The sequence below is a fragment of the Macaca mulatta genome, chromosome 16 (genome assembly GCF_049350105.2).
Source record: "Macaca mulatta isolate MMU2019108-1 chromosome 16, T2T-MMU8v2.0, whole genome shotgun sequence".
Taxonomy (NCBI): Eukaryota; Metazoa; Chordata; class Mammalia; order Primates; family Cercopithecidae; genus Macaca; species Macaca mulatta.
Genome location: NC_133421.1, coordinates 60,266,258 through 60,284,793, shown reverse-complemented (window position 1 = coordinate 60,284,793; position 18,536 = coordinate 60,266,258). Strand labels below are relative to the sequence as shown.

Below are 18,536 nucleotides of genomic sequence, written 5' to 3'. Positions count from 1 at the left end.
TAAGGATCTTGAGATTATCCAAAATTATCTGGGTGGACCCTAAATACCATTACAAATATCCTTAAATAAGAAAGAGGAAGAGGGAGATTAGATGTATGCACACTGAAGAGGATAAAGCGATATGACCACAGAGGCAGAGACTTGAGCGATGTGGCTGCAAGCCAAAGAGTGCCAGCAGCCACCAGAAGCTAGAAGTGCAAGCAACAGACTCTCCCCAGGAACCTCTTGGGAGAGAATGGCCCTGCCAACACCTTGATCTCAGTCCAGTGGAACAGAACTTGGACTTCAGGTCTCCAGAACTGTGAAATAATACATTTCTGTGGTTTTAAGCCACTAAGTTTGAGGTAATTTGTTAAAGCAGCCTCAGAAACCTAATGCAGTAGGTTATTCTGTGTTTGAAGTTGTTGACATGCTGACATCAAGTATTTATTTATTTATTTATTTATTTAATTTATTTATGTGATGGGAGTTTCACCCTTGTTGCCCGGGCTGGAGTGTAATGGCGCGATCTTGGCTCACTGAAACCTCTGCCTCGTGGGTTCAAGCGATTCTCCTGCCTCAGCGTCCCAAGTAGCTGGGATTACAGGCACGTGCCACTACGCCTGGCTAATTTTGTATTTGTAGTAGAGACAGGGTTTCACCATGTTGGTCAGGTTGGTCTTGAACTCCTGACCTAAGGTGATCCACCCGCCTCAGCCTCCTAAAGTGCTGGGATTACAGGAATTAGCTACCGGGCCCGCCCAACATGGAGTATTCTCAAGGCAGGAGTGTACACAGGTGTGGACTATAGCCCCTCCTAAACTGGGAATGCCCAAAGTAGGGACCATGCCCCAGTTTCCAGTGCCCAAGGTTGGATAGGACTCCTCTTCTGCGTCTCACTATGGAGCACAGAAAAGTCACAGCCAAGAAAAGCTCCCCTTCAAAGAGCTAACCTGGCCAGGTGTGGTGGCTCATGCCTATAATCCCAGCACCTTGGGAGGCCAAGGCAGGAGGGCTGCTTGAGGCCAGGAGTTCAAAACCAGCCTGGGCAACATAGCGAGACCCTATCTCTATAAAAGAAATAATTTTAAATTAGCCATTTATGGTGATGCGTATCTGTAGTCCCAGCTACTAGGGAGGCTGAGGCAGGAGGACCACTTGCACCCAGAAGTTCGAGGCTGCAGTGAGTCATGATCATACCATTGCACTCCAGCCTGGGCAACAGAGCGAGACCCTGTCTCAAAAAAAAAAAAAAAAGAAAAAGAAAAAACTAACCTTCTGGCCACAATAGGGGGGTCAAGCCATGCTGCTCAGTCATTCTAGATGACCCTTTGGAAGCAGGGTAGAGCTGGAGCTCAGCAGACCAAAAAGTCATGTTTGTCGCTGGGCGTGGTGACTCATGCCTGTAATCCCAGCACTTTGGGAGGCTGAAGCGGGCAGATCACTTGAGGTCAGGAGTCAAGACCAGCCTGGTCAACATGGTGAAACCCCGTCTCTACTAAAAATACAAAACAATCGGCCAGGCATGATGGCACATGTCTGTAATCCCAGCTTCTTGGGAGGCTGAGGCAGGAGAATTGCTTGAACCTGGAAGGCGGAGCTTGCAGTGAGCCAAGATTGAGCCACTGCACTCTAGCTTGGGTGACAGGGTGAGACTCTGTCTCAAAAAAAAAAAAAAGAACAAAAAGTTGTTTGTCAGGGGGAGTCATGTACTGGAACAGATTTGACACCCTGGCCCAGTGGGAGCAGCTGAGGGACAAATAGGGCAGCTTCTGACCATGAGTGGCATGGGCCAGCTGTGCAGATGATACTCAGATTATGCAAAACTGGATGTGGCCAGACCAAGGAAGCCTTGCCTGGGATTGAGATCCCAGAGCAACATGTGGAAGGACAGCTGGGCATGGGGGTGGAAGACAGTTTCCCAAAGAGCCATCTAATATAATCAGGAGGAGGGGTGGGATGAAGCTGAAAACCCTCCAAACTGGAATCTCTCAGCCTCCAGCCCAAAAGTTTCTACCTAGACTCCATGACCACAGGCAGCAAAGTCCTGGCCCTCACTGTCTCCAGTGACCTTGGCACCTGAGTAAGCTCCATGTGTGGAGCTGGGCTAGGCCCTGGAAACGTAACCCACTATCCCTGCACAGGACTCTCAAGCAGCATGGTGCCTGGCCTGGTGTGGACCATCAGGACTACGTGTTCAACTGAAATTCTGCAGGGAATCAGTCCCTTAGGTCTCCGGCCAAACAAAAAGGCCGGAAAAGGCTCTGAGGGTGGTCTGCTGGTCAGCACTGAAAACTGGCTGCAAGTGGCCAAGGCTACCATCTCTGGCCCTACAGTGACTATGCTACCCTCAGATTTTCCATCATGGCCCCATTTTCAAATGTTCGGTACTGTTGTCAAACTATGCTGAACAACTGGTCCTGTTCGCCAATCTGGAAAACAGGCAGTGTGCCCAGGCCCCCACACCCACAAAGAAAAACATTTTTCAAAGGTCCATGATGGTCAGACTGAATTGTGTGTCATCACTGTCGGGGCACTGGTTTGGGAAAATAGGGAGGATAGTACACAGGTAGGGGAAAGACACAGGAAGAGAAGTCTTCCCAGCGCGCATGCCTACCTTCACCTCTGGCCTTCCTCACACTCCATGTGGTTTGTCAAGACTTAAGCTTTTTTTTTTTTCCAAAGGGTAAATTGGGGCTAAAGAAAAAGATCCTATCGTAGAAGCTTCCCCACCTTACCTGGGGAATGCAGAGGGAATGGGGCTGGGGATGAGTAGAATGGGGGGCTGGGCTGGGCAGGGCAGGTTCCCAGAGTCCTGTCCGTCAGCAGGATGAGACCAACAGGGGAACTCTGCTCAAACAGTCATTCCAGCTGTGATGAGACCACTTCCTCCCTCCAGAAAAGTACAAGAAGACTCAAAGGTTTGCACAGCAAGAAGGAAGAGGGGTAACTGCAGCTACCAGCATCTACTGCCCTCACCCATCCTGGCCTGGGCCCAGCCACTAGGAGTGGCCAACACAAAGCAATCAGTGGCCAGCTCTAGTTTACCAACTGACCTGGTCATCTCTCCCATTGCTCAAAACATGCAGCTTCTCCAAAGCACTTTTTCCCCAATTACCATGTTCACACATCCTCCTCCCAAAAACAACCAATATCCCAAATAACATATATCCACACCCTTCCTCTTTCCTTGCTCCAAATATTTGGGTAACCCAGCTCTCCATGTCAGACTGTAAATGGCCTGAGGACAATCCTTTGTAACCACCTAAGATCTTAAAACACAACGAGGAAGGAAGGAGATAATAGGATGAGATTGTTGGCACTACTGGGCTATATTCAAGAACTGAGAGCTTTTTGCTCCGTCTTCTACCCTGTGAAGAAGCCTCACGTCTGTGGCATGCCCAGCTATCTAGACAGCAGGTGTTCCATGCTTGCTGCCTAGATCTGAAGCTGGCTTGCAATGGGCAGGGCCCTGGTCTCCTCTCAGGGATTCAGACGAAGGAGTTGCTTAGCCTGAACCATAACTGCAGCTGCTGACCTCACTGCAAGGCATGCCCTGGGAATGCCAGGGCTGCTGGCTCTGGGTGGAGGGAGGTTAGGCAAGTAGGACAGTAGTAGTGAGTGCCCGCCAGTGAGGGAGGATGAAGCAGAAAATAACTACTACATTGGTATGACTAGGAGAGAAAGGGCAGGGGTAGGAACAGCCCCACCCCCGACTTAAGGCAACTGGGAAAAAGTTCTGGCATTAGTCTTTTTTTTTTTTTTTTTTTTTGGACACGGAGTCTCGCTTTGTTGCCAGGCTGGAGTGCAGTGGCATGATCTCAGTTTACTGCAACCTCTGCCTCCCGGGTTCAAGCCATTCTCCTGTCTCAGCCTCCCAAGTAGTTGGGACTACAGGTGTGAGCCACCATGCCCAGCTAATTTTTGTATTTTTAGTAGAGATGGGGTTTCACCATGTTGGCCAGGATGGTCTTGATCTCCTGACCTTGTGATCCGCCTGCCTCGGCCTCCCAAAGTGCTGGGATTATAGGCATGAGCTACCACACCTGGCTGTATTAGTCCATTTTTAACAGCTTAAAAGCTTTCAAGGACTTTGGTAGATCCTGCCACCCTCCCTTCCCTTACACCTTCTTATCTTCCCAGTCAAACCTCTCTTTCCTCTCCAGTCCTTTCTGGGTGATATCCCAGTGCTCAGTAGGAAAGGAACGCCAGTTACTTAGGAATATGTCAGGTAAGCCTCAGACCTCCACAGTGTAATACTAGTGTTGAAGAGGGTAGCTTGGACCAGGCCAGGGGGCTTAAGCAGGAATTTGAATGGAGCCCAAAACCTAGAAGCAGCAAATTCCCAGAAGACCAGGAATGAAAGATGGGTAGAGTGCATATTTTGGTTTGGATGCCTAGGTTGATCAGAATTCTCCATCTCCTGACTGCGGCCACAATATTGACAGGTTGCTAAGAGTTCCTCGAGGGCTGGAGCCCATCCCAGGGAAAGAGGAAAGCTGCATGGCTTGGCCTTGCCAGACCCACAGAGGCTCATCACTGACCTCTGTCTTGCTGTGGCAAGAAGCCCAGACTTGTTATATAAAAGATCTGGCCTGCAGCTGGAGCCTAAGCAAAAACACACAGCCTAGGGCCCATGCCTCTAAACCCAGCCAGGGAACATCTGAGGCCAACCCTGCTTTGAGTTGACAAAGAGAAAGCTATCTGAGGAGTGGGATGGTGACTTCCTAAAAGGTTGAAAGCAGGAAATGACAGAGGCAGAAACAGGTGGGCTACACAGAAGCCTGCCATCTGACAAACAGGGATGGAATAATGGGCTTGCACACTCAAAGGAATCTCAAGTCCTGTTCCTCCAGGAAGCCCTCCTTGACTACAAACATATCTGGACTAAGCACTCCCATCAAAAGACAAAGTTGTGTGTGCTCCCAGGCCTGTGAGGAGGAAGCATAATTTATCCTACTTGCCTTTTCCAAAGGATAAAGGGAATGGCAGTGCTCAGGGCTCCCAGGAAGGAAGCCTAGTCTCTCTCCTTCCTGGAGGGTATTCTCCTTTCACAGTCTATTTGTAGATCCAAAGAGGGCCATGATTTTAACTGCAGCAAATTCTTGTTGGTTCAAGGTGGGGTATTCCCATGAGAATTCCCCTTCTTTAAACTTCGCCAGATATTTGGCTCCATCTCATCCCTTGGCTGTCTGTTCACTGGCCCTCATAGAACTGGAATCCAGACTCATAGAGGCCAAATCTTGTCCTCATTTCCTTATTCTTCATTCCAACATGCCAGGAACAGTACTGGGCATTCAAACATTCACTAACGACATTTGAAAATGGATCGCATTAACAAAATAAATAAAGGAAAGAAACTGACATGATGTGGTCAAAAGAAGTACCAAGCACTTTCACGTGTCATTTGGCCATCATGCCACCTACACGGAGGCAGACCAGGCACTCTCCACCCAGTTTGCAAAGGAAGAGCTGAATTGCCTGATGTCCCCCAGGATGAAGGGCTGACTCAGACCCTCACGTCCTGGCCACCCTGTTTCTGCCTGTCTCGAAATAACTCATTTGCTCTGAAGATGAACAAGAGTGTGTTTAAACTGCATGAAAAGGGAGATTTGACTCTTAACAACTTAGCTGCTAAGAATGCAGTCCTGAATCAGATTAAGAAATGTCTGTATAATTTCACATATGAGAGGGGTTCCTGCTCAGTCCGATGCTAGCTTATCCAAAAATTGATAAATGAACTGGATGATCTGCAGAGATTCTTTCCAAGCTTGGGATTCTTAATGAAAAGGCTGTCTCAATGAAAATACTGAAGGAGAGGAAGCTGGCTCCCCAGTCCTTGAATGGGCACACTGAAATCCCAGACGGGGCTGCTGGCAAGGAAGAATTCCCCATTATCTGAGAACTTCCCATTCCTATGGCTCCAGTGGGATCTCTTCTGGCTCAGTGTACTTTTTGGCCACTTCTTTGGGAAATACAAACTCAATAGAATGTTGGCCTTGGTTTAATTTTAGCAAGGTAAATCTCATTTATTTTATTTATTTATTTTTTTTGAGACAGAGTCTCGCTCTGTTGCCCAGGCTGGAGTGCAATGGCGCGATCTCAGCTCACTGCAACCTCGCCCTCCGGGGTTCAAGCGATTCTCCTGCCTCAGCCTCCCGAGTAGCTGGGATTACAGGGGCCCACCACCACGCCCAGCTAATTTTTGTATTTTTAGTAGAGATGGGGTTTTGCCATGTTAGCCAGGCTAGTTTCGAGCTCTTGACCTCAGGTGATCCGCCTGCCTAGGCCTCCCAAAGTGCTGAGATTATAGGTGTGAGTCACTGCACCCGGCCTAAATCTTAATTTTTTAAAAAGCTAGAATAAACTCTAAAGTCAGCTGTTGATTACACCAACACAAATACTCAAAGCTAAACTGAAAAACCCAGATTGACTTCTCTCTTCCACCAGGCAGGTGGAATGCAAACTCATTTCCGTGTATGTTTACAAAGAAAAACAGGGTGGTAAATTAGCAGGGTGTGGTGGCAGGCACCTGTAATCCCAGCCACTTGGGAGGATGAGGCACGAAAATCACTTGAACCCGGGAGGCAGAGGTTGCAGTCAGCCAAGATTGCACCACTGCACTCCAGCCTGGGTGACAAAAGGAGACTCTGTCTCAGGAAGATAAGACATTACGTGGATAATATGTACAACCAAAACCCAAGACAAATTATCGCAATGATTTGAGGAAGACCAAAGGCCTCCTCAGCCAGCTCTCCCACCCCATCCTTATCCCTTATCCCATCAGGAGAGAGCTTCATTACCTGGGTGGCCTTGTCATTGGTGCAGCAGGTGAAGGCCCCATCAGCATCTCGTGGCCACTGGCCCAGAAGGTAGGAGCTGAGGATGGTGTCCAGGGAGAATGTACGCCGGACCTGAAGTGGCTGAGGCCTAGACACTGACTTTTCTGGGGCCACCGAGCATGGGACGCTGGCTACAAGAGAACACAGCCCGCACACCTTGCCATCAGCATGGAGGAAGGAGACGTGGCAATCACCTTCCTCCTCTAAGAGATGTGGCCTGCCTGCCCAATCTTCACTCATACCCACCACTGTCCTAAAAGAATTTGAAGCAGCCTGAAACAGCACATATGGTCTGACAAGAGCTTTCCTGACCTACTCAGCAGCCTTTATCATGGGAAACAATTTATACCATTTTACTTTGGACTTGGACATTACTTTTTAAATGTCCTCTATCCTTTTCCTACCCCTAATGGACTATGAACCATGAACTCCTAGATCTCCACACTGAGTTTCCTGAGAGCAGCACTGTTTCCCATCATTAAAGATAAAACTCTAAGTGGATAAAAAACAAATTTTCTTCTGTCTTTTATCTCCTGCCCTTCTTCCTCCAGCACCTTTGCAGGGCTTAGGCACTGCACAAATTCATCCCCTTAACTGAAGGCCTCCTGTTCCTCTTCGTACTTCCTTCAGGACTGGTTAGCTCCCTGGGGAACCCCGGTGGCTGACATATTGGAACTACTTTCAATTATCGAGGATTGAGGAATCTAGTTTACGGAAACATCCAAATTTTTTGGTTGTCTCCTCTGTCTTTGATTTCTATATAAATGGGACAAAAATAAAGCAATTATAAATCCATTCATAGGTGGTGGCTCACGCTTGTAATCCCAGCACTATGGGAGGCGGGCAGGTCACTTGAGGTCAGGAGTTTGAGACCAGCCTGGCTAACATGGTGAAACCCCGTCTCTACCAAAAATACAAAAATTAGCCAGGAATAGTGGCAGGTGCCTGTAATCCCAGCTACTCAGGAGGCTGAGGCACGGAATTGGTTGAACCTGGGAGGTGGAAGCTGCAGTAAGCCAAGATTGCACCACTGCACTCCAGCCTGGGTAACAGAGGAAGACTCTGTCTCAAACAATAAATTAAATAAATAAATCCATTCATTTATTTTTACTTTGGTTAAAGCTTTCTAGAAGGAGGTAAAAGTTGAAACTGTGGATAAAAATGTAAGCGTACTGGAATCATTTGGAAGTTGCAATCATCTAAGTTGACCCTGTTTTCCATGGCCACATTCAAAACACTCTACTATCTTAAGATCTATGGCCGGGCGCAGTGGCTGATGCCTGTAACCACAGCACTTTGGGAGGTCAAGGCAGGCGGATCATGAGGTCAGGAGATCGAGACCATCCTGGCTAACACGGTGAAACCCCGTCTCTACTAAAAATACAAAAAAATTAGCCAGGCATGGTAGCAGGCGCCTGTAGTCCCAGCTACTTGCAAGGCCGAGGCAGGAGAATGGCGTGAACCTGGGAGGCGGAGCTTGTAGTAAGCCGAGACCACGCTACCACACTCCAGCCTGGGCAACAGAGCAAGATTCTGTCTCTCAAAAAAAAAAAAAAAAAAAAAAAAATAGGCCGGGCGCGGTGGCTCAAGCCTGTAATCCCAGCACTTTGGGAGGCCGAGACGGGCGGATCACGAGGTCAGGAGATCGAGACCATCCTGGCTAACACGGTGAAACCCCGTCTCTACTAAAAAATACAAAAAACTAGCCGGGCGAGGTGGCGGGCGCTTGTAGTCCCAGCTACTCGGGAGGCTGAGGCAGGAGAATGGCGTAAACCCGGGAGGCGGAGCTTGCAGTGAGCTGAGATCCGGCCACTGCACCCCAGCCTGGGCGACAGAGCAAGACTCTGTCTCAAAAAAAAAAAAAAAAAAAAAAAAAAAAAATATATATATATATATATATATATAAAGGCTCTTTCTTTTAAACAGAACAAAATGCTTTCACATCTGTAGTAATCCCTTAATAATTCATGTGTATTTAGCACAGCAAAAAGAACTAGGAGGTATAAATAAACCTGAAGAACTTTATATTAAAAAGACACTAAAAGGTTGGCAGTTCCTCAAAAAGTGAAACATAGAATTACCATATGACCCAGCAATTCCACTCCTAGGTATATACCCACAAAGAACCAAAAGCAGGGACTTGAAGCATTTTTCACAATAGCCAAAAGGTGGGAGCAACCTAAGCATCCATGAACAAACAAATGCACCATGTCCATACTGTGGAATACTATTCAGTCTTCAAAAGGAAGGCAATTCTGACACACGCTACAATACAGATGAGGCTGAGTTAAGTAAGCAAGACAAAAGGACAAATACTGTGTTTTTCTTGAGGTATCTAGAATAGGCAAATTCATAGGGACAAAAAAAATAGAATAGACTTTACCAAGGGCTTAAGAGGAGGAGGAGGAGTAGGAGTTACTGTTTAATGGATACACAGTCTCTGGGATGATGAAATTCAGGTTCTAGAAGTGGACCCTGGTTATGGTTGCACAACACTGTAAATGTATGTAATGCCAGTGAACATAAGCTTTTATGGTTAAAATAGTAAGTATATATTTTACTACAGTTAAAAAAAAAAAAAAGAAACTAACATACCAATACGGTGAAACCTCGTCTCTACTAAAAATACAAAAATTAGCCAGGCGTGATGGTGTGCACCTGTAATCCCAGCTACTCGGGAGGCTGAGACAGGAGAATTGCTTGAACCCAGGAGGTGGAGGTTACAGTGAGCTGAGATCATGCCACTGCACTCCAGCCTGGGCAACAGAGCAAGACTCCATCTCAAGAAAAAATGAAAAAAAAAAGGACACTAACAACACTACCTCCATTCTCCAAATTCATTGAAGCATTACATACATTTTGCCATAGTTGTAATCAGTAGGAAATGTGCTACATTATGTTCTGCCTGGTTCCACCTATTTCATATACCTTTTCCCATGTATTAACGATCTACATATTTGTTATTTTAAAAGACTGTATAATATTCCTCCAGGTTGATGCACACTAGTTTGCTTAGCCATTCCCGTATTTTTGTCTTTTCTTTTTCCTTTGTCTTTTTTGAGTCAGGTCTCGCTGTGTTGCCCAGGCTGGTCTTGAACTCCTGGGCTCAAGTGATTCTCCTGCCTCGGCCTCCCAAAGTGCTGGGATTACAGGCATGAGCCACCACACCCAACCCATTCCTGTATTTTTGAACATTTGAGGGATTCCTCTCCAATTTGGATATCAAAAATGTTACTATATGGCCAACTTTTACTGTGTGTTTTTATCTAATCCCTGGCATAGTTCTACATCATCTCACTCAGCCATCATATATGTGCTTATTTAAAACAAGTGAATAATTTGGCCGGGCGCGGTGGCTCAAGCCTGTAATCCCAGCACTTTGGGAGGCCGAGGCCGGTGGATCACGCGGTCAGGAGATCGAGACTATCCTGGCTAACATGGTGAAACCCCGTCTCTACTAAAAATACAAAAAACTAGCCGGGCGTGGTGGCGGGCGCCTGTAGTCTCAGCTACTTGGGAGGCTGAGGCGGGAGAATGGCGGGAACCCGGGAGGCGGAGCTTGCAGTGAGCCGAGATCACGCCACTGCACTCCAGCCTGGGAGACACAGCGAGACTCCGTCTCAAAAAAAAAAAAAAAACAAGTGAATAATTTATAACTACAACAGTAAGTGTGAACTGTAGAAAAGTCAGGAAATATATAAATATAAACAAACAGAAAAAAAAAACCCTCAACTCTCAACACCCAGAGATAACCAATGCTATGAGAAATATAAACTTACAGGTCTTACCTCTTCTGTGTGTGTGGGTGTGTGTGTATACATGCTTTACAATTTAAAATGAGATCATACTCTACATATTGTTTTGGTATATGTTTTTACCTTATAAACATCTTTCCAAATCAATATATATTGATGTAAAACACATCATTTTAAATGATCTTAACATTCCTAGATTAAACCTCTTCAAAGGCTCTCTTTCAAAGATGGAGGTAAAGCCTTCATGTGGTCCCACTTACCTGTCCTTTACACCTCACTCTTCCTCAAAGTCGCTAAATCTCAGACAAACTATACTGCATACCATTTCCCACCCATGTCCCAAGCCTTCCCTCCTCTGAGGTTTTGCATGGGCCCAGGGTTAAAATCTGTTCGTCTGTCAGGACCAGCCTTACTGCCTCCACTCCACCAAGCCTTCTGCATCCACTGGAATCCCCTGGAAGCAATGTCTTGGAATTTTCTGTTTCCTCAGTACTTTGTACTCTTCTAGTAATGAGCACCTTCTCTTAAGGAATAGGGTATTTGTAACTCAAACAGCCTGAGGCCAAGGGCGGGCTCTATGTATCCCCCACAATGTCTAAAGCATAGGGCTGGCAATTGGCAGGCACCTAAGTATTTGAATAAAATTGAAAAACCTTCACAAGAAGGGTCAACTGGCTCTACTTTTACCAGGGGTTCTGACTTTGCATGCGTGCTTAACACACCCACTTGGGGTAAAGATCCCATAGCTGCTTGTCTTTTTTTCTCTCTCTGAGGCTCAGGAAGGCCCAACCTTTCTTACCCTTCCTCCAACCTTGTTGCCTAGTAAGTTGGTGACAGGTACGCTGGGTTAAACGTGCAACTTTATCTCTACACCAGCATTTCAACCACTCATTTTCCTAACCTGGGTTTAAAATCAAAAGGTAGCAATCCAGATATTTCTGGGAGCTTCTGACCCACATCAGCAGCCAGCTCAGGCCAAAATGCTGTCCTCCAAAACTGTCTGTTAGAGTCCAGTGATGAGGCAGGGACTCTAGAAAGCGGATTTACAAAATTACATGACAGATAACCAAAGAGGCAGATGGGCCACGGACGAGCAAGTGATTGGCATAAGGGGTAGGATCTCATCATCCTAAAGGCTGCTTCATCACTGTTTCAAAGGAAAAGGAGTAGGACTCCAGGGCTGAGGGATAAGTGACAGGAGAAAGGTTTCCTGGAGCTACTTCTCCCATCCCCTCATCTGAAGTCAATGCAAAAATCTCTTTTAGATTCTTTCCTTACTGAGACCCTAAAGCTATCTCATGTTTATGTTGTGCTTTCAAGTTTTGTCCCATCCTCACAAAGTACTTTAGTGTGCTGTAATCTTTTACTCTCCTGTCAGCTGTAAAAGGGGACAGGGAAAGACTGTTAAGGAAGACTAAGGCACAAAGAAGCTTAGTCTCTGATTAGTCTCCTTCACTCTGTAAGTGTGCAGCAGTCCCACATCTAAATCCAAGCCTCCTTCCTCCTAAATCAGTCTTCCAACCACTCACCGAGGCTCACATCCCTCTTCTATCAGGGACACCCTCTGAGGCTGCTGGGACACCTGCCTAGACACCTAGGATGAATAGATTTTTTATTAATAGCTTCTTTTTAGCACCTAATGGAGGAGATGGCAGGCCCAATCCTATTGTTTCCAATGACCTACTTTTTGTTTTGCTTTTGTTTGTTTCTTGAGGAAGTCTTTGAAACGTGAAGTAAAGGACTCTATTATCTCCTAGGGATAACTTTAACCCATTTTATATTCGTTTCCATCACTCTTCATATCCTACCCTATTCAATGAGTCTAATCTCTAGGACAATAGTCATAGGTGGTACTTTGCTCCCAGTACTCACAGGGCTTGGGAGCACCCAAAATCCTGGAATGTGATGTGAGAATCCAACCAACGCATTTTGGTAAACTCTACATTCTTTCCGGCTCCCTCTGACCAGTTATCCATTAAGACTCTGGACTTGGCGGGTCCCGACTTGTTCCTCCATGTACAAAAAAAGTCACACAGGGCCGGGCGCGGTGGCTCACGCCTGTAATCCCAGCACTTTGGGAGGCCGAGGCGGGCGGATCACAAGGTCAGGAGATCGAGACCACGGTGAAACCCCGTCTCTACTAAAAATACAAAAAATTAGCTGGGCGCGGTTGTGGGCGCCTGTAGTCCCAGCTACTCGGGAGGCTGAGGCAGGAGAATGGCGTGAACCCGGGAGGCGGAGCTTGCAGTGAGCCGAGATCGCGCCACTGCACTCCAGCCTGGGCGACAGAGCGAGACTCCATCTCAAAAAAAAAAAAAAAAAGTCACACAAATAGCAGAAAAGAAATACAAAGGGAAAAAAAATGAGGGAGTGAAAAGGATTGAGGAGAAACCAAGGAAACCCCAATCCAGAAACTGCAGCCCCTGACTCGCTCTCCCCTGGCAGACATGCAAGGATCTCACTACATCTAAATCAAACAAGAGGACTTGCCTCAGTTTCTTTTCCTTAAATGAAGAGACAGCTGGGTCTCAGCCTTATTTCCACAGAGGCCACATCCTGGCGCAGGGTGCTGGCACAGCACCTTGCTGGCCACGAGATGACAGAATTACCTTCTGTCTCAGAGTCCTTAGCAAGGCTCCACTACCCTCCTAAATCTCCAAATTCTTGGCATGTCCCAGCTCTTTTGAGGAGACTAAAATACCATATTTCCTTTAAGCCTAGGAAATAAGGGAGGGGACTTTTAAAAAAAAAAATTAGATTTTAATAGTTAAAAAAAAAACTACCACTTATTTCACAAACCTCCTCGCAAGTGGTTTGGTAAGCACCTGCTTCTTTGGACATCAAAATTGGCTAAGGGCTAAACCAAGGTGTCAGTTTCCCCCAAATGCAAAAACCAAGGTGTCAGTTTCCCCCAAATGCAACACAAACCAAAGCCAAAATGAAACACTGACATGTCTTGTGCCATCCTTGAAGGGGCTGCAGGCTGATGCAGCATGTCCCCCCTGGATATCTAGTAGGAGCTAAGAGGTGGGGAGGGTAGGTCTGACTACAGCCAATGCCACCCAACCTCACTGGGCTTGCTCTCCCTCTGGCATAGTCCTGGCCTAAGTTACCTCTGAGGGATGTTGTAAAGAAATGAAGAGATGCAAATGCACTTTGAAGCCTTAGTTAGATTATGTCAAATCAATTAATGTCCTTTAGGATTGAAGGTGTAGGTGAAGGAGTCCGGAAAGAGGAGACTACCCAAAGACATGCAGAGTAAGCCCTAGACCCTGTATCCATGGACCTACACTCTCCTGGGCCCCTGGGAAGATGCCCATTTTTAATGTCAAAGCCCTTTCCTTTATTAGTGACTGTCCAACCCAGGAATAAGTGATGCAGGGTAGAATATAAAGCTGCTTGCAGACTGGGGCATCAGCAGCTTCAGGTCAACACTTAAGTTCTGCTGCCCAATGAGATTGACCTGAATAGGGAACGTCCCCTAAGAAATCTTCTAGGTGAGCCTAGTTGAGATAGAGGCTCTTGGGTTTATCCTCCATGGGCATACCGGAAAGATCTGGGCATCGGGTTCTGCCCTGCACTTGTGTGATTATTGTTAAAGGAGAAGCAGCATTGAGAAGTCACAACGGTTGCTTGTGGTTGGAAGATGAACTGGTTTCATTTCTGGAAAGTACCCCTCTCAGATTTAGGAAATAGGGGAGGGAAATATGACAATAGGCTTCCCTATCAGAGAAGAGAAGCCCATATCATGACAGGCCATGACAAAGCAGCAGGCTGTTGGGGCACTAGCTGGGTGGTTGCAGGAGGGTGGAGTGTCCTGTTTACAGCACCGTGGGGTATTATCAGCCCATCGCATGCAGCAGCCTCCACGGCCCAACCACCTGGTGAAGCACCTGGCACCAAGCCAGGCCATTTCACCATGCAGCTGAGCAATGGCGGATGCTTTGGTTCTTGGGCAACGGCAAATGGAAAAAACAAAACAAAACAGCACACACAGGAGATAAGAAGCCTTAGGTGCTATCTTCCAGAGCCACTTGGTCCTGTCTCCCAACTGCTACACTAGTATGGCTTTAGGGAGAGGGAGCTATATAAGTGGAGAGGGCCAGCGGTCAAGTATCTGCCTGTTGGAGGAAAGCCAACACGGAAGAAGGCACACAAATGACAGATAAGACAATGAGCAAATGATGGGCCAGGCACACTGCAGCAGACTGATGCCCTTGGTAAGCAGATTTTGAGCACTCACTACGAGCCATCTGTCTGTGATAAACACTGGAGGAGTAAGACAGGAACCTGCTGATGAGATTGAAGTGAGCAAGGCTGATGCAACTGATCTCTGAGTGCCAGGCTACCAGGCACGACGCTCTTCTCAGCGTGACCAGAGAGAGACTGTGGGGTAGAGGCTTAGCAATTTACAAGGGGAAACAAGCCCCTGACCAGTGGGTTCTGGCTGGGCATCTAGGGGGCATGCTCTACTTATTTCACTATCTTTGAGGTGATATAGGAGAGAAAAGCCTGTGAAATAAAGACAAGGCTACTCTCCACCCATCGTAGTCATCCCAAAATACCCAAGAAGGACTACAGAAGGAAAATGAGAGAGGCAGCCAATGAGATCTTACACATGGCAAAAACTCAACAACTAGCTGGTTCAACAAACAAGCTATGAGTCATTTTCTCATGGCATCAAAACTTGAAGCATTATTAGCACAGTCTTCTCATTTCCCCTGTTTTTTGTTTTTATTTTTTATTTTCATTTTTTTGATCTCACCTCTCCCCTTAAAGAGAAAACAACTCTTATTATAATAAGAGAAACTACACACATGTTAGAAGAAAGAAGAAAATGCAGATAAACAAAAACTGAAAATGACCAACTATGCATGCCCCCACTCAGAGATCACCACTGTGCTCACCAATCCTGATCTCTCTCCATGCACGAGCCTGCATATGTATTTTTAGTAAAATGAGGTCATATTACACATGCTTGTGTACAACCTGTTTTTTTTTTTTTCAGTCAGTGATCTTCACTTAAGGAGGAGAAGCAGGCAGGGTCAGAGCAGCATGGTTAGACACAGATCCTGTCCTGTCCTGTCCTGTCCTGTCCTGTCCTAGTTGTGATGCAGCATTTCTGTTAGAGGGAAATGTTAATCTGGAGTAGAAGAACAAAGTAAAATAGAGATTCAGAATTTCTAAACATTTCCCCAATAACAGATTTGCAGTAAGCAGGGGAAGTTCCTCCTAGCAGCTTCACAGGGATTATTTTTCTATTTCAGCACATTTGTTGGGATTAAACAGGGCAGGCCATCTTCTGAGCTCCCTGTGGTCCAGTGCTGCTTAACTGCTTAACTAGGGATAGGTGGGTTTGTGGGGAAGTTGTGGTGAAACTGAAATTTCCAATATGACTGTACAAGAGTTAGAAGCCCTCCTTGGAAAGCCCAAGGAGACCCCATCCATCCCAGCTGAAAAAATTAAATCTGGAGCTCCAAACACTTCTTTCAACAACACTTCTTTCAATAGCTATCCTTAACAAGTAGAAGCAACTAAAGAAACTACATTAGAAAGAAAGAAGAAAAATGATAACACCCCATGTTATCCCTACCAATAAGACTACCCCAAATAAAAAAAAGAGTGACGATATTTATACACACATGAAAAACTTCTCAGCCAGGCTCTCAATTACTGACTCCATATTTAAGTGTACAGCTTAAGTGAGAGCCATTGAAAGCATTTCTGGCTGTATGTCCAACTTCCCAAGATGCAGACCACATCTGTAGGCAGCTGGAGAGACAGGCCAAGAGAAACCCTTCTGGAGATGTCATTGTGAGAAAAAAAATAAGGAATACATTGGTTCTTTGTAACAGCAAGGAGAAAAAGGGTGAACCCAAAGTCTATGTGTGTATATAAAAAGAGTAGACAGCAGTTACTTAGACATTTGTTCAATTCTTAAGAAGCTGCAGTTAGAAGAAAAGGAAGTGGTGTGAACTTTTCACCTTTTATCTGAATTCTCTGAAGAGGAGTTCTGTAGGATTTCAACATTTTAAAAACAAAACACTAGCAGTTACAGATTGGAACATACTTTCCTTTGGGATCTCCATGGCCTTTGCAAGAATAGCATAAATAGCACATAGCCTAGCCCCCTATCTCTAAAAAAAAAAAAAAAAAATCCTTACTCCACGGTTATTTGGGAGTGATGGATTCCTGGACGGCTATTTTAAACTCAAAGGACAGGCATAAACCCTTCATATCTTCACTTCTCACAGGAATCTGATTCCCATCAAGTGGGAAAGAAATCATGAAGCCCAGTCAGCTCCTAGGTAGTGTTTTAAGTAAGGTGAAGGAAAAACAAAGATTAGGGAAGTTCAAAGACAAAAAATCCTACAAAAGGACAACTATGATTGAAACTGTACTCTGATTTCTGTTCTGGATATGTGCACCCCCACAAGCTCACGGATTCTCTTATGGATGAGGGAGTTGAGCTTCCAAGGTGATGCAGGGCCTATGACACACCCCCCTGCAGAGAGGTGAACTGATTTCTCCAAGGTCACAGAGCAAACTGAGACCTTTTATTACCCAAACAGAAGATTTCTGAAAGTACATTTCCTACCCTGTGTTTTGTTGTCAGACGCAACTATGTCACGACCTCCTGGCACCCTTGGTTCAGGAACTATTCCATGGGTTGGAAGGGTTCTATTCCTTTCCCTTGCTGGAAACAGGATGATCACACCTGGGTCTCCGGAACACTAGTATACCCACTGGGCATGTTGGGTGGGCCAAGGTAGGAAGACAATTTTTAAATGAGGGATTGGCCAGGTGTGGTGGCTCCTACCAGTAAGTCCAGCACTTTGGGAGGCCAAGACAGGAGAATCACTTGAGTCCAGGAGCTTGAGACCAGCCTGGGCAACATAGCGAGACTCCACCTCTACAAAAAAGAAAAAATAGGCTGGGCGCGGTGGCTCACGCCTGTAATCCCAGCACTTTGGGAGGTCAAGGCAGGCAGATCACGAGGTCAGGAGCTCGAGACCATTCTGGCTAACACAGTGAAAGCCCGTCTCTACTAAAAATACAAAAAAATTAGCCAGGCGTGGTGGCGGGCACCTGTAGACCTAGCTACTCGGGGGGCTGAGGCAGAAGAATGGCGTGAACCCGGGAGGTGGGGCTTGCAGTGAGCCGAGATTGCGCCACTGCACTCCAGCCTGGGCACAGAGTGAGACTCCGTTTCAAAAAAAATAAAAAAAAGAGAAAAGAAAAACAAAAAAGAAAAAAATTTTTATTAGCTGGCATGGGGGCATGACATGCCTGTAGTCCCAGATACTGGGGAGGCTGAGGTTGGGAGGATTGCTTGAGCCCGAGAGGTTGAGGCTGCAGTGAGCTATGATTATGCCACTGCACTCCAGTCTGGGTGACAGTGAGACCCTGTCTTTAAAAAAAAAAAAGGTGGGGGGGGGTCCCTTTTCTAGTGAGGAAGGTAGAAAGCAAGTGAAAGAAGGAAAATGAAATCAGAACAGGATTAGAGATAACTTTGAGATAATCAAAATAATTTCTGCTTTATGAACAAACCATGACTTATTTTTGGCTCCATTCAGCTTGCCTTCTCCCTGACTTAAACTGCCAGACAGCAGCATACAGTCATCACTCGGCATCCGTGGAGGATTGGTTTCAGGACCTCCTGCAGATACCAAAAGCTATGGATGCTCAAGTCCTTCATATAAAACAGTGCAGTATTTGCATATGGACTAAGCACATCCTCCCATATACTTTATTATTTGTTTATTTATTTTTCTTCTGATTCGGGGTTTTGCTCTGTTGCCCAGGCTGGTGTGCAGTGACATGATCACAGTTCACTGCAACCTCAAGCTCCTGGGCTCAAGTGATTCTCCCTCCTTGGCCTTGCAAAGTGCTGGGATTACAGGCATGACCCACCTGAGCCTCTCGGGTAGCTGGGACAACAGGTGCAAACTACTTTGCC

At 46.2% G+C, this 18,536-nt stretch overlaps 1 protein-coding gene across 13 annotated transcripts in view; it reads right to left on the bottom strand.

The window, feature by feature from the left end:
- Positions 1-18,536, bottom strand: part of FAM117A (family with sequence similarity 117 member A) — an 81,937-nt gene that overhangs the window by 15,865 nt on the left and 47,536 nt on the right. For 10 of the 13 annotated variants that reach the window (XM_077971239.1, XM_077971241.1, XM_077971236.1 and 7 more), the window contains one exon: positions 6,783-6,952. The exons of 2 other annotated variants lie outside the window; for them this stretch is intronic. Coding sequence is in view for 5 of the 11 variants with exons in the window: in XM_001094993.5 (XP_001094993.1) it covers positions 6,783-6,952 (170 nt within the window). In the remaining 6 variants the exon portion in view is untranslated. Of the gene's footprint in view, positions 1-6,782; positions 6,978-18,536 lie in introns of all 13 variants that reach the window. One more of the 13 variants, XM_077971242.1, reaches the window with a different exon arrangement.